This window comes from Nycticebus coucang, chromosome 22 (genome assembly GCF_027406575.1).
Source record: "Nycticebus coucang isolate mNycCou1 chromosome 22, mNycCou1.pri, whole genome shotgun sequence".
Taxonomy (NCBI): domain Eukaryota; kingdom Metazoa; phylum Chordata; class Mammalia; order Primates; family Lorisidae; genus Nycticebus; species Nycticebus coucang.
Genome location: NC_069801.1, coordinates 159,118 through 174,509, shown reverse-complemented (window position 1 = coordinate 174,509; position 15,392 = coordinate 159,118). Strand labels below are relative to the sequence as shown.

At 52.3% G+C, this 15,392-nt stretch overlaps 2 protein-coding genes and 1 pseudogene across 8 annotated transcripts in view; 1 reads left to right on the top strand and 2 right to left on the bottom strand.

The window, feature by feature from the left end:
• The window catches only part of AGRN (agrin), a 30,470-nt gene extending 23,922 nt beyond the window's left edge, over window positions 1-6,548 (bottom strand). For all 6 annotated transcript variants that reach the window (XM_053576062.1, XM_053576051.1, XM_053576053.1 and 3 more), the window contains exons 1-2: window positions 6,102-6,548; window positions 3,846-4,107 (exon numbers count right to left, since the gene is read on the bottom strand). In XM_053576062.1, the coding sequence (XP_053432037.1) occupies window positions 3,846-4,107; window positions 6,102-6,308 (469 nt within the window). In that variant the 5' untranslated portion in view covers window positions 6,309-6,548. The remainder of the gene's footprint in view (window positions 1-3,845; window positions 4,108-6,101) is intronic.
• A 66-nt stretch (window positions 6,549-6,614) lies between these two features.
• LOC128575495 (peptidyl-prolyl cis-trans isomerase G-like) lies at window positions 6,615-14,162 on the top strand (annotated as a pseudogene). The gene is made up of 4 exons (XR_008377001.1): window positions 6,615-7,762; window positions 8,182-8,272; window positions 10,905-11,027; window positions 11,877-14,162. The product of XR_008377001.1 is annotated as a peptidyl-prolyl cis-trans isomerase G-like (transcript).
• Window positions 8,284-10,112, bottom strand: ISG15 (ISG15 ubiquitin like modifier). Its single transcript, XM_053577171.1, is given in 2 exon segments — window positions 8,284-8,822; window positions 9,251-10,112. Coding segments are annotated over 2 exon segments (498 nt in total). The 5' UTR covers window positions 9,254-10,112; the 3' UTR covers window positions 8,284-8,327.
• Window positions 14,163-15,392: the final 1,230 nt, after the last annotated feature.

Sequence of the window (15,392 nt, the reverse complement as noted above, 5' to 3'; positions counted from 1 at the left end):
TGAAGAGAAGGTACTTCCTGGAACTCTGGGTGGTCAACACCCAAATGGGGGGTGCCAAGGCTAGGAGGACAGAAAAGGGGTACACTCTCTGCCCCATTCAGGCTTCTGATGGGGAGAACTTGGCAGCCCCCAGCTCTGAAGTGGGGAAGGCCTGGGGCTATTCCTGCAGCTGCTTTTGCCCCTTCTGTAGTGCTAGGCAGTCTATGATGCCACCGGGTTGGGCAGGGTGGACCTCAGGAAGGAAGCACAGCAGCAGCAGGGGTGGGATGGGGGGTCACTGGCTAGAGGCAGAGCAGAGAGATAGCCAGCAAGACCTGGGGTGAATGGCCCCCACGCTTTAGCCTACAAGGTTTCGTTTCTGAGCCCTGACCAGGTGACCCCCCATCTCCACCCAAAGACACTGAGGGCACAGGCTGGCCGCACCAGAGAGGCTCAGTTCAGCACCCACAGGCCGTGGGAGGCTGGTTTTAAATCAATTTTTTTCCATTTCCACTCTGCAGGCACTAAGGAACTTGGGCTCTTCTCTTTGTAGGGATCAAGGGGGGGTGGGTGGGTGGGAGGGGTTGGAAAAAGCCAACAGCAGTTTCTGCCAGCTCAGCCAGGCCCTCTTTTCCCTGCCCAGAGAGGCTCTCCCCACAGGACAACCCCATCACACCCCTTTCTGTTTCAGCCAGCAAAGCCCACCCTGGTGACCCAATAAGACACAGGTGGAGTCAGGCAGGCAAGTCCACTCAGGCACAATGCTCCACCTCCCCAGGAAGGAAGGAAGGAAGGTAGGTAGGAAGAAGACAGATGGGAGCCCCCTCCCCCAGCTGCAGGAGGGAGATTCTAAGGCAGGCAGCCTCCAGCCCTAACCTGCAGGGAGGTGGGAAGGGTTGGGGAGGGGTTCAGGGTTGGGTGGGAACCAGGAACACAGAGGATGCCTCGTACTTCAGCAAGGAGGAATGTTACAGGGGGGAGGCTCTAGGAACTGGGGGCAGAAGAAGCTTAGACCAGGAAGTGGAGGGGCCAGCCCCAGCCCTAAAAGGTCCTCCTGCAGCCCAGACACTCCTGATTCCCTAGGCTGCCCACGCCCATGCTGCCACTGCCTCTGTCCCTAGGCTGCCCTCCTGACAGTTGGCCAAGAGAGGAACAAAGGAGGGCACAAGGGCAGGGGCCAGGCCAGGGAGCCAGGACCCCATCTTCAGGGCCTGGATAGGCCAGGCTGAGTGGCACCAGAATCACTCCGACCCTGGTCCTCTGCCCTCTCTCTGTGCCAGCCCCCAGGAGGGGCAGAAACACTTCCTTTCTCTGCCCTGGCTCCTAATGCAAAGGGATGGGGCAAGGGCACCCCTGTGGCTCTCAGCCAGGTAGCCCTCATGGAGGCTTAAGGGGAGGTTCTAGGACCAGCCTTCAGGAGCTGGGTGAGCAGTATTTGGGCAGTGCCCAGGCCAGGACAAGATGGCCGAGGCTGGAGGAGATGCCCACTCAGTGCTAGCCCTGGGCAGGTTCTGGTGTGAGCTGGCTGGGAGAGGCCAGGGCACTTCCTTGACAAAGTGGGGGTGGGGGTCTCCTTCCAAAAGGAGCAGGCCACACCGCCCAAGGTGGCTCAGAGGGAGGGGCACATACCTGTCTCAGCTATGCCAGGAATGCGGCTCCCCAGGCAGAGAACAGAGGGAGGAGGGGCTGCCTTCCTGGGGGCTGAGGACTGGAGGAGGGGCAGGGAAGACCCTGCAGGCCAGTAAGGGAAACTGAGGAAGGCCCAGCATGTGTGTCCAGGATGCTCTGGCTGAGGGTGCTCCAGGACAAGGATTCCTAGGGCCTCAGGGTGACCTCTGCAGACTAGGGACTGCCCAGACCTTACCCCATGCCCTGGGCACAGGTCACAGAGGGGGAGGGTCAGCTTGGCCCAAGTCCTACTCTTCCATCCCCCCACCAGGATGGAGCCTTGGACACCAGAGGGGCCTCGGGTAGGGTTCTACAGAATAGGACCCCCTCCTAGCCTGGAGGTGTGCACAGACGCCAGGGACCCTAACCCTCGGGGTGCAGGGGAGCATGTAAGAGGAATAAACAGCAGCTACTCTCCCCTGGGCTCTGGGAGGTCTTTATCTGGCCCAATCCTGTCTACTGGGCCCAGGACCACTTCTAAAGCAGAAATCCACATTGCTGGCTCAAAGTTTCCAGGGTCCCCAACACCTCACACATTCTACTCCTCTGCTGGGGGGCTCCCCCAAACCCCATTCCACCTACACACCTTCCTCCTTGGCCAGCCCCACCCCAGTGACTGCACACTGGTTCATGGGTCCCAGACTCCACCTGGAGCTTACTCCCTACCATAGCAGGTCAAATCACACCCCCTCCCAGTGGTTCTACTTAGCCTGGACACTCAAAAGCTCCAAAGCCAGGGCCTGGCATGTTGAGATGGGGTTCTTGCAAGACACTGGACCTTGTTCTACTCAGGGTCACCCCCCAGCCACACGCCCTCTGACCCCACTGAAGTCCTCAGTCCTGAGTCACAGACCTGGTATGGTCTTAATGATGCCTTCTTCTGATATTACAGGATTGGCAATGCCATAACCTTCCTTCTCTGGCCCTCCTCAGCTCCCCCCACACAACCCCCAAACCAGGTATCTCCTTCCCACAGCCTGTCCTGGCTCCATGATACCTCTGGCCTCTCCCTAGACTAGAACTTCCAGAATAGTCAAATCCTCACCCAGCAGGAGGGCCAGGCTGGGACCCCTGAGCCAGCCCCAGGAGCTACTAACCACAGCCTGTGAGAGGCCACAGGGCTCCCCATTTGGGGAGCTACCCTTCCCCCACAGTCTCCCCAGGCAAACATGAGGACAGGAAGACAAGATGAGCCACCCCCCCCCCAAGATCTTGCAGACAGCCCCCAAGAGCCCAGTTAGCATCAAGGCAGTGAGGTAGAAAAAAGCCAAGACTTTCCTGGTGGCACGGGAGCAGGTCAGAGGGACAGGAAGTCATGACTGTGGCTGCTGCCCTCTTGTAAGGAAGTATTCTCCTGTGCCCCCCACCCAAACATCCCTTCCCAGGCAACCATGAGGGAACAGACAGGATATGAGGTGACAAATAGTTCCTACGTTTTCTTTGCCACATTCTCCAGCCAAGTATCTCAGCCCCCTCACCCCCCAACTGGACTGTTTCCAGACCAGCAGGGAGCCTTTCTGCTCACCCTCCCCCAAGGGGCTGGGCTGGGAAGGGGCTCTGCAGGCCAGGAAGACAAGTCACAATAGACATGTGGGAACAACAGGCGAGGAAATGTTCTTCCCCTCATTTAGGGATTCCACACCTACCCAAATCCCTAGAAGTCCTCATCCCACAGAGCTGCTCTGCTCAGAAATGACAGGCCTCTTGGAACACACCAAGACAGCCCCACTATCCAACCCTATGCCCTGCTGCATGGAGTCTGCCCAGCATGTGAGCCAGATGTAGACAGATTTTTGGGTTTCTGCAGAAAAGTAACAGCTAGTGTTCCTTCACCTGGTTCCCAGCTTCTCCCCCAAAAAGGGCCTCCAGGAGGAAGTGCAGAGCTGGGAGAAGGGGCAGAGGAGGCCTGTCCCTTTGCAGCACTGGGATTTGCTTCAGCCCCAAGATGAAAGATGGCTAATGTCAGAGCTTGGGGCTGCCGACCTTAGGATGGCTGGACACAGCCAAGAAGCCGGAAGCCAGGGAGTGGGTAGCAGGAAATGAGGTCAGATCACAAGACACCACTTACTACAGCCCACAGCACACTCCTTGGCACCTCTTGGCACTCCAGCCTCCCCTGGAGCATGATGGGGCTGCCCCTCAAAGTGAGCTCTGGCATGCCGGTCACTTCCTCTGCATCCCCCATCCCCAGCATGTACCTTCTACACAGAACTCCACCTCTTCCAGGTTCCGCAAGGTGATCCGCATGAGGCTAGAGTTGAGCATCAGCTCATTCTTATGAGCTGGCCACAGGTATGGGGGTGCAGGGTTCACAAAGAAGATCCTAGTGTCCCCTGTAGACACCTGGTTGTCACAGATGAGGGGGTCTCCAAAGCCACTGATCACCACCTTGTTGCCCCCATCCAACAGGCTCTCCCGGGCCACCAGGTCTCTGCCCTTCAAGTATCGCCAGACCCGAACCTGGAGTGGATATGGGTGTTATCAGTCCTCTTGCTACTGGGGAAAGGGGGGTGGCCTGGGGGCTGAGGTTCTCCTCCTCTCTGGCCTCAGCTGCTCAGGCAAATGTCCACAGTAGACATCTGGGCAGAGATGTACAGAGGTCTTTGGGTCAGCCCTCTGGGTGGAGGAAGGCACACACCCACTGGACACTGCCACCCATGTGTGAACACTCACTGGTGAACAAACACCCTTCCCCAGGTCTAATCAACCCCAACCACTCAACTCCAGTAAGATCCATCTCAGTGCAGGCAGAATTTCAGAAGTGACCCATCTGGTGTGGGATGCCTGCCCTGCACGCGCTCTCTCTCTCCCTGTTTGCATCCCACTAGTTGGGTCTACTTGGACTCACCCAGGCAAAGCCAGGATCAGTGACCACACAAGAAGGAGGTTCAGGGCAAGGGGCCAGCTGGGCTCCTTGCAGCCCTGTGCGTAGGCTAGGATACCCTCTCCCCACCCCCCAGGAAGTGAAAGCCCCCTCCTCCCAATGGGCTCCCACAGTCTATGCAGTTCATATAGCCCATGAACCACAAAATCAAGTTTGGGCAACACAGGGCAGCCCCACCCTCCTCCCTCTCAGCTCCTGGGCCCCCAGGGCACCTGCTCTGAGAACTGTGTCCAGGGGACACCCACAGGAACATGGCCCAACGGGACACAGACCCACCCACTCCCTAAGAAATAAGCCCTGAGAAAAACCCCCATCTTCAGCATACCTGGGGGACAGGGCTTCTGGAATGGGGGGCTTACAGACAATGAGTGGCCTGTCCAGCCCCCACTGGAGCCTCAAGACTGCAGTGTGCTGTCTTGGGCAGAGCCCCATCCAGCCCCTCATAGTAGGCTCTAGAAGGGTGATAACCCAGCCAAGAGGGGCCTGGCAGCTTTCATAGCCTCCCCCTACCCCAGCCACACCCAGAAGCAGCAGGGAGGAAGTCGGGAAAATCCTGCAGGGACTTGGCAAAGTGCCCTGGCAGTCATAGAGAGGTGGGGGCCAGAAGGGGGCATCCCAGCTGTAGCCCACACAGGTCAGTTTCAGAGAAGCTGCCGCCCTCCCGCATCTTCACGGAGGTGGAGGAATGATCCGACTTCTGGTACTCGGAGGTGGTCTGGCGGCCATAGAGGGGAGGGGTCCCGGGCCCCCCAGTCCTGTTTAGAAGCTTGTGAGAAACCCCCTACACCTATCCCTGGGGGCACCCAGGCCCGACTGAAGGAAAAGCAGGGCAGTTCTCCCTACCTGTGGCCCCCTCTGGCCAGAGGAACCCCACACACACACTCTTACCGGAGCCTCATGGGCACCTGCCCCTGCCCCCAAGCACAGCCAAAGCGGCAGCCCCGCCCACTCCTCTACCCCTACCACTGCGGCACCCCTCCCCCCCCACCCCCCGGCTCCCGAGTCTAGGAAATCTGACTGTACGTGCCTCTTTTCTGCCCACTCCCTCTCTTCTCACCCTGGTGAGGGCCTCTGGGGAGAGGGCGGGCAGCACTGACTACAGGCTCAGACCCCCGTCCCCTCCCCAAGTCTCTGTTCCTTTACTACTGCTGGCGGGGTGCGGGGCAGGTGGTGAAGTAGCCACACGTACCCCCTGGGGGTGAGATGCACTTGTTTGCGATAAGGGAGTGGGCCGGGGGCGCACACGACCAGGCCTTCCCGGCCCGGACACCTCGTTGGGGGGTGGGGCGGGGGACCGCAGAAATACCGCAACTTTCCCCCGGCGCTTGCGAGTTTTCCGGGACCTGGCGCCCACCGGGGGCTTGGCGGTCGCCAAGGGAGCCGGACTCGGGCTGCGGAGCGTCCCAGGCTCATTCTCACGGCCTGGGGCAGGGGTCAGCCCCAGCGGGGCAGCAGACACCACCAGCAGAGGGCCTTCGGGCTCGGGGCTGGTATCCGCAGGGGGAAAGGTCCCCAGCCCAAGCTCCCGGGGTTGGGGGCTCACGGTCCCAGAGGTCCCGGCGGGGCCCACCTTGCAGGAGTAAGTGTGCTGCACCGGGTCTACGTTGAGGATCTCCTCCACTGTGCCGGTGAGCACCACATTCGCCTCCTCCTCGCGCCGTTCCAGTGCGCGCTCCGGGCACGTCCCGCCGGCGCCGGGCAGGGCGCGCGCGGCTACCACCAAGAGCAGCAGCAGCGGCAGCAGCGAGGCCGGGCCGAATGGACGCAGGCTGGCCATGGCGCAGCCGAGGTCGGCGAGAGGCGGCCGGAGAGAGGGCGCGGGCCGGGCCGCGCCAGGGACGGGACTGGACAGGACAGGACACAGCTCCAGGAGGCAGCTGGCGCGCAGGCGGTGTGGGGGCGGGGCGGGGGCGGGACCCTTGGGCAGCACCGCCCCCTCCCCGGGGGCCCGCGCCCGCCCCCGGCCGCCCGGCGCCCAGCGACCCGCGCGGGCAGCGAACAAAGCACCGGGACGGAGGCGCCGGGCGAGGCCGCGGGGGGCGGGGGCCGGGCCGGAGGGGGAAGGGGTGGCACTGCTCGGGGAGGGACCGGGGGCGGGGCGGTCCAGGGGTTCTCCCTCTGCAGCGCTCCCCCTCCAGGAAATGCGGCTGGAATCCGGTTAATGAATAATCTAGAGGCGACGTGACGGGACTTTCAAGGGGCTCCAGGCGGCGCCAGAACCGGGTGCCGAGGCTCGCTGCCGCAAGGAGGGACCGTCAGAACCTGTCTGCAGCCCCGGGGCCCTAGGGGCTGCGTTCCCCCCGCAGGAACGCAGCCCTCTGTTGTCCTAACAGGGGTCGAGGTCTGTGAGCGCGGGACCCGGGCGCGGCCCGGCCCACCCCGGGCGCGCCGGGCCCGCCGCTGGGAGGAGGGCGCCTCCTGCTGCCGCACTGCCTTAAGTTCGGTCCACGCCGCTCCAGTCCCTAGACAGCGCTGCTCCGCCTGGGTCTGTTGCGGCGGGGAGATTGAAGTCCAGGTTAGAGCCTGGAGCCGCTGAAGACCGAGGGGACCAGAGTGGGACCCCTCACCCCAGCCAGCTGCAGGTCTCTGAGCCAGAAGCACAAGACCTCAGAAGAAGCCCGTCCAGTGAAGGTCCCCGCTCCTGGGGTGGGGGGAGGTTCAGGGAGGACGGCTGCGCCGAGGGTCGTTGCTCACACTTGCCAAGTTGCCACTGAAAACGGGCTGAGGCGGCATCCAGGACACAGGCTGGAGCCAGGAGGCCATGCTAGGCACTCAGGTGCTGCTTCTGCACGCAGTGTCTCTGACACAGTGGGTGGGGGGTGGAGGTTGCGGCCCAGATATGGACCCCCACAGACCAAAAGAGAGCTTCTGTTTCTCCAGCCAAATCTCCTGTGTGGGTGCAGGGCTGAGGTCTGAGCGCTGCCATCCTTGGACTCAAGAGGTGCAGACCCTACTGTGCTCACTTTGTACCCATGTCCTGGCTGAGGCAGCCTGTGGGTCCTTTGTTGGTAACTTGGTTTAGGGGGAAATTAGAGAAAGAAGTGTCTGGTGAGCAAAGGAATGCACCTTATATCAATTAAGTTTTCCCCATCTGGGAAAAGCTCTTCCCTCTGGACAGTGTGAGCCCCAATCCAGGTGTCCCTCATCTGCTGCCCATGGGTTCTCCATTAAGGGGAGCCCGGAAGAAGGTGTGCTTGGTGGCCCTAGGCTCTTTCTGCATCTTGCCACAAGGTAATTTGGGTGGTGGAGATTGTCTGTACCCCTCCTTAAAACACAGCTGGGGCAGAGCAGGCTGGTAGGTCCTGGAGGGCCAGTGGGTGGACAAGCACCCCTTGCAACCCACCAAGCAGGTCCTGAGGACTCACCCCTCTCCACTTCCAGGGGCTCTGGGGAGGGCCAGTCCATAGGGAGCCACACCCTGTGGCCTTTGGGACCCATCCAGGCCTGCCCCTCCCTAAGCTATCTGCTGACCCAGGGCCCCTACCCTTCCCCATCAGGACGGACTTGAGCAAATGTATCTATTTTTCTTTCTCTAGAAGGTAATTTCCCACAGGGTGTGGGGTGTATTCAGTTATGGAGGGAGAATGTCCTTATTTTGATCCCAACAGTCTCTAACTGTGAAATGTTTGTCCCTTAATTTGGAAACCCAGTCCTGATCACCTGATCCTCTCTGAACCCTACAGCAGGTCTGAGGGTCTGAAAGATGGGGCTGCTCAAGAAGGGATGAAGGTAGACACAGAGGTAGGCCTTGCTCTTTGCATCCACATTTATTTCCAGTATCAACATTTGTTCCTGGTCAGGTGCTAGTGGGAGGTCCTGCTCTGCCCCCCCGCGGGCGCAGGTTCATGAACACCGTGCACAGGGGTGTGAGGCTATACTCCCACAGAGAGAGCTTGTCCTCCATTGCCTTGCCCTCGAAGCTCAGCCAGAACTAGTCATCCTGTACGTGCTCCTGTAAGCACACCTGCTGCTTGAGGCTGGCCACGGTCTCTGTCAGCCTGATCTCGTAGGCACTGCTACGGCCCCTGTCGTTCCTCACCAGGATGCTCAGGGGGTCATCACAGCTCTGCACCACCAGCAGGACTGTGCTTCCAGGGCCCAGGCCCTGGCTGATGAGGGAGACCTTATCCTGCAGGGCCACGCCGCTTGGGTGAACAACCAGGTGCTGCTGGAAGGCGTGCACACCAATCTTCTGGGTGATCTGTCGCTTCAAGTCTGATACCAGTATAGAGTTGCTCAGGGACACCTGGAACTCTTGGCCCCCTAGCATCTTCACCTTCAGGTCCCAACCCTGCAGGTATCACAAGGGCTCAGAAATACTGGCATGAGTCCAGAGACCCTTACACGCAAGGCATTGGCTACAGGGCCAGCTCCTATGCCCAGGGATAATGCTCCCTCTCATCTGTCCTTTTTACCCATCAGGAGAGGGACCCCACATGCAGGAGCCACAGAGGGGCCATTTCTAGAAGAAAAGCCAGCCTCCCACAGCAGCACAATTACCTCTCTTCACCTGCTAAGGTGCCCCTCAGTGCCCTGCGCCAGGGGGCCTCAGAGCCACTGCCTTCTAAGACCCAGACTGGCCTTCAGAGACTGCCCCTCTCCTCATACTTAGAATCTGGGCAAGGTCTGAGCTTTTCTGCTCTCACTGCACCCCTGGAGTGGGGGAGGAAATTCAACTAGAATAGAGCCCATCTGCTGCCCACCTGTTAGATCATTTACCATGGCTATGAGGTATGGCACTAGGTCCTCTTCTGGCTGCCTTCAGCTCTGCTCAGCCCTCTTATAGGCTTGAGCAGCACATCAGTGGGCATGTCCAGAGAGCCTGCATCAATGGCCAAATGCTACTTCACTTTCAGTTTCCTTTTCTCCAGGCACCCCAAGAGCCAGTGAAGAAACAAAACAGAATGACAGAGCCATAGTGGCATGCAGAAGTGGGGAGCCCAGGGTCTCAAAGGGATGGTCAGGGCCAGGGACAAAGGGCAGTGCCCTCTGCCCTACTCAACTTCCCCCCAAATCCCTAACTATCCAGCACTTCGGATTTTTTACAAGATACACTTAAAGTCATAATAACATGAACTAATGACTGGAAACTTTCATTTTCCATTTACCAATTTGCAAAATTAGGAAACTTGGAAAATATTTGCATGGTTACTTCAGAAACAAAATAGTGACAACCCAAACTACCCGGAGATAACCACCACTGAGTAAGGACAATATTTGTTCAGATTGCTTTTACTGAAAAAAACATTTTATTTTCTACATAAATGAAATCATGGACCGTATTGAGATGGACCGTATTGAGAAAGTGGGATGTGTGCAGTGGCTCATACCTCTAATCCCAGCACTTTGGGAGGCTGAGGTAGGAGGATTGCTCCACTCCAGGAGTCTGAGGCTGCAGTGAACTATGATGACTTCACTGTACTCCAGCCCAGGCAGCAGAGTAAGACCATGTCTTAATTGAAAAAAATATATATATAAAACTGAAATAAAAAACCAACCCTGATATTATTTTCACCATTTTGTAACCTGCTTAATTCATGTAACAGTGTATCATAAACATCTTTCTATGTTAATAAACACATTTGTGCAAATTGTTTTAATGACTGCATATGTTCCCCATGGAATGAGTCCATTATAGAGTATAATTCAGTTAAGCAATCTCATATTGTTGAACATTCAGGTTGTTTCCAGATTATTGCTATTACAAACAGCACATAACAGCTAAAACTAAACAACACATCTAAATAAAATTTAAGCAAATAAATGTTTAAATTAAAAATTAGAGATTGGAAAAATACCATGTTCTGAATATGAATCCTGACCAAACAAATCTCATGGGGTACCAAAATTGTTAACATGCAAAAATCAAATGGAAGATCTAAAATTTCTTTCTTTTTATTAAGTTTGTACCTTGATTCTTTCCTTGCATAAATAACATTGACATTGTACAAAGAAAACCACAACCATTTATTAACACACAATACAGAAAGTGGAAAGTCCACCCGAGTCTCCACCAGATGACTATTATTCAATACGGCACACATGTCTCCTGAGTTCTGAATGCTGACCATATTGTCCTAGAAGCTTCATTTTCTTTCCTTTTTTTTTTTGAGACAGAGTCTCACTTTGTCGCCCTCCTCTATAGGGTACCATGGCATCATAGCTCACAGCACCCTCAAACTCCTGGGCTCAAGTGATCCTCTTGCCTCAGCCTTCCAAGTAACTGGGACTATAGGTGTCCCTAGCAATATCTGGGTAGTTTCAGAGATGGGGTCTTGCTCTTATTCAGGCTGGCCTGAAACTCCTGAACCCAAGCAATCTACCCAGAGAGCTAGGATTATAAGCATGAACCAGTCTCTTTTCTTGTTTTTAGTACAGGATCTCCCTTTGTCATCCATGCTAGAGTGCAGTGGTGTCATCAGAGGTCACTGCAGCCTTGAACTCCTAGGTTTAAGTGATTCTCCTACCTCAGCCTCCGAGGCAGCTGGGACTACAGGTGTGCACCACCACACCCAGCCAATTTTTTCTTTTTTCTTTTTTTTTTTGTTATTGTTGGCTTGTTTTGGGGTTTTTTGTGGTTTTTGGCTGGGGCTGGGTTTGAACCCGCCACCTCCAGCATATGGGGCCAGCGCCCTACCCCTTTGAGCCACAGGTGCTGCCCAATTTTTCTGTTTTTTGTAGAGACAAAGTCTTGCTCTACTGCCTGGGTTACAGTGAAGTGGAATCATGATAGCTCACTGCTATGTTGCCTAGCTTCTTGAACTCCTGACTTCTAGCATTCTTACCACCTCAGCCTCCAGGATGCCACTGTGCCCTGCCTTCATTTTCCTTAGTTACTTCATCCCATCTCTGCCAATTGTCTTCATGCTTTTGATAGGACCAACTCAATGGACAGGCATGAAAGGAGGAAGCTCATAGAACCAGGAATCATCTGCCTTGTCTCCTGAGGCTCCCTGGACAAAGTGCTACGGATTATGCAGCTTAAAAAACAGAAATTTATTTGCTTACAGTTATGCAGGCCAGAAGTCCAAATCCAAGTGGACTAAATAACCAGGATTATGCCCTCCACGCCTGGACGGGCTGTGGAGGAGGAGGCGGTTACTGGGCTTTAGCGCCTTTTCTGGTGGCGGTAGATTTGAAGTGCTTTAAACGACGTGACCCAGGGTAGAGGAAACTCTACCGGTGCAGGTTGTAGTATTGGAGCCACGGGAATAAAGGTTCAGCGTCCTCAATGTTTTTTTTTTTGACATTGCCATTAACAATCAACCTGCTGGAAGAGTTGTCTTTGAATTGTTTTCAGACGTGTGCCCTAAAACATGCGAGAATTTTTGTTGTCTTTCTACAGGTGAAAAGGGAACAGGGAAATCAACACAGAAGCCATTACATTATAAGAGTTGTCTGTTTCACAGAGTTGTCAAGAATTTTATGGTTCAAGGTGGTGACTTCAGTGAAGGAAATGGATGAGGAGGGGACTCTATTTATGGAGGATTTTTTGAAGATGAGAGTTTTACTGTTAAACACAACAAAGAATTTCTCTTATCAATGGCCAATAGAGGGAAGGATACAAATGGCTCACAGTTCTTCGTAACAACAAAACCTACTCCTCATTTAGATGGGCATCATGTTGTATTTGGGCAAGTGATCTCTGGTCAAGAAGTTGTAAGAGAGATAGAAAACCAGAAAACAGATGCAGCTAGCAAACCATTTGCTGAGGTACGGATACTCAGTTGTGGAGAGCTAATTCCCAAATCTAAAGTTAAGAAAGAAGAAAAGAAAAGGCATAAGTCATCATCATCTTCTTTGTCTTCATCCAGTGACTCAGATAGCTCAAGCGATTCTCAGTCTTCTGATTCTTCAGATTCTGAAAGTGCTTCTGAAGAGAAATAAAAGAAAAAAGAAACATAGGGAAAATTCCTGAAAACACAAGAAAGAAAAGAAGCAAAAGAAAAGCAAGAAAAGTGCATCAAGTGAAATTGAGGCTGAAAATCTTGAAGCACAACCTCAGTCTACTGTCTGTCCAGAAGAAATCCCCTCTATACCTGAAAATAGGTTCCTAATGAGAAAGAGTCTTCCTAAAGCTGATGAAAAGTAAAGGAAAAACAGAGAACAAGAGAGAGAAAGAGAGTGTAATCCACCTAACTCCCAGCCAGCTTCCTACCAGAGATGACTTTTAGTAACTAGATCTGGCAGAAAAATTAAAGGAAGAGGACCAAGGCATTATCGAACCCCTTCCAGGTCCAGATCAAGGGATCGTTTCAGATGTAGTGAGACTCCTCCACATTTGAGGCAAGAGATGCACAGAGAGCTCAAAGAATGAGGATATCAAGTGGTGAAAGATGGATCAAAGGGGATGAGAGTGAGTTGAATGAAATAAAAGAAAATCAAAGAAGCCCAGTTAGAGTAAAAGAGAGAAAAATAACTGATCACAAGCATGTGTCTGAGAGTCCAAACAGAAAAAGTGAAAAGGAAAAGAAAGTTAAAGACCATAAATCTAACAGCAAAGAGAGAGAGACATCAGAAGAAATTCAGAAAAAGATGATAAATATAATAAAAACAAAGTGAAGAAAAGGGTGAAATCTAAAAGTAGGAGTAAGGGCAAAGAGAAATCAAAGAGTAAGGAAAGAGAGTCAAAACATAATAGACATGAAGAAAAGAGGATGAGGTCAAGAAGAAAGGGATCATGAGAATGTTAAAGAAAAAGAAAAAGTCTGACTCTAAAGGAAAAGATCAGGAAAGGAGTAGAAGTAAAGAAAAGTCTAAACAGAATCAAAAAGTAACGAGCATGATTACAATAAAGGTAAGAAAAAGGATAGACGTGCACAGTGCAGGAGTAGAGAATGTGACATAACTAAAGGTAAACACAGTTACAATAGTAGAACCAGGGAACGGAGCAGAAGCAGGGACAGGAACAGAAGAGTGTGATCTAGAAGCCGGTACAGAGATCGCAGCAGAAGCAAGGAGTACCACAGACACAGAGAACAGGAGTACAGAAGAAGAGGACCGTCATGAAGCCGGGAGAGAAGAGCAGGGAAGATCAAGAACTAAAGATAGGAAGAGAAGGAGGAGAGATTCACGGAGCTCAGAGAGAGAAGAAAGGCAAAGCAGAAACAAAGAAAAGTACAGAAATGAAGAAAGTAAGAGTTCTTACAGAAAAGAAAATTCTGAGGGTGAGAAAAGAATGTACTCTAAAAATCGTGATCATAATAGCTCAAGTAATAGCAGGGGGAAAAAGGCTGACAGAGATCAAAGTCCATTCTCAAAAATAAAACAAAGCAGTCAGGAGAATGAATTAAAGTCCTCCACATTAAAAAATAGGATGAGAAAACCAGATCCTCAGTGGAAAAAGAAAACTAAAAATCCAAGGGTCAAGAAAATGACCACGTACATGATAAAAATAAAAAATTTGATCATGAATCAAGCTCTGGAACAGATGAAGACAAAAGTGGATGAGTGAACTGGGTAAATTTATTTCCATTCTGTCTAAAATTTTAAGTTTTAGAGACTTGCCTATGAATCTCCTTTATGTTATTTTCCCTTTCATTGTTTTTGGGTTGTGTTTGTCTTTTTTTTTTTTCTAATGTGAATTTCATTGAATTGACCTTTTGATAATCTGCCATCTGGATAAGTTGTACTGCTGAAGTTTTAATAAATTTGAAATGGGAAAAAAAAATAGCCAAGATTGTCAGTCTGGTTTTTAAAAAAAATATATGTATTTTTGGATTTTTGTAGCTCTGGAAGACAAGAAACATCTGAAACATAAAGACACAGAAAGTTTGAAAGCAAAAAAAAAAAAAAAAAAAGTAAGATGCATACCACACAAATATTAAATAAAAGGAAGCAGATATGGCCATATGAACAATTTCATTAACATATTAAAGAAATCTTAGAGGCAAAATATTATTAGAGATACAGAAGATTACGTAATAAAAGATAGAGTTTGCTAGTAAAATAAAATACAGTATAACCTCCATTGTTGACTACCTCCCTACGCTGACCACCTTCTTAAGTGGACCTAATTTTCATAGACCAGACATGTACCACATGTAGGTATCAGTATAGTAGGCCTAGTTTCTTTCAGGGGGTCCACTGTAATTTTAAACTTGTATGCACTTAATAACATAGTAACACAACATCTATGTTCTAGTTACAAATCTTGATATTTTTATTCTATTTGTGAATGTAGTAACAGCCACTTACAAAGGGACCTTGGTTAATATTTGGTCTTGTTTTCAAACTAACTCAAGTTGCATTAAATCTTTTTTTTTTTTTTTTTTTGTTGCAGTTTGGCCGGGGCTGGGTTTGAACCCACCACCCTCGGCATATGGGGCCGGCGCCCTACTCACTGAGCCACAGGTGCCGCCCTGCATTAAATCTTTTAAGACAAGGGCCAGGCACGGGTGGCTCAGGCCTATAATCCTCACACTTTGGGAGGCCAAGGTGGGTGGATTGCCTGAGCTCAGGAGTTTGAGACCAGCCTGAGCAAGAGTGAGACTCTCTCTCTAAAACTAGCCTTGTGACGGCTGGGCAGAGTGGCTGAGGTGGGTGGATTGCCCTGAGTTCACAGTTTTGAGACCAGTCTGAGCCAGAGCAAGACCCCGGCTCTAAAAGTAGCTGAGCATTGTGGTGGGCACTGGTAGTGCCAGCTACTTGGGAGGCTGAGAATCACTTGAGCCCAAAAGTTTGAGGTTGCTGTGAGTTATGATGCCGTGGCACTCTATGGAGGGTGACAGAGTGAGACTCTGTCTCAAAAGTAAATAAATAAATAAATAAATAAATAAATCTAGCCTGGTTTTGTGGCAGGTGCCTGTAGTCCCAGCTACTTGGGAGGCTGAGGCAAGAAGATCACTTGAGCCCAAGAGTT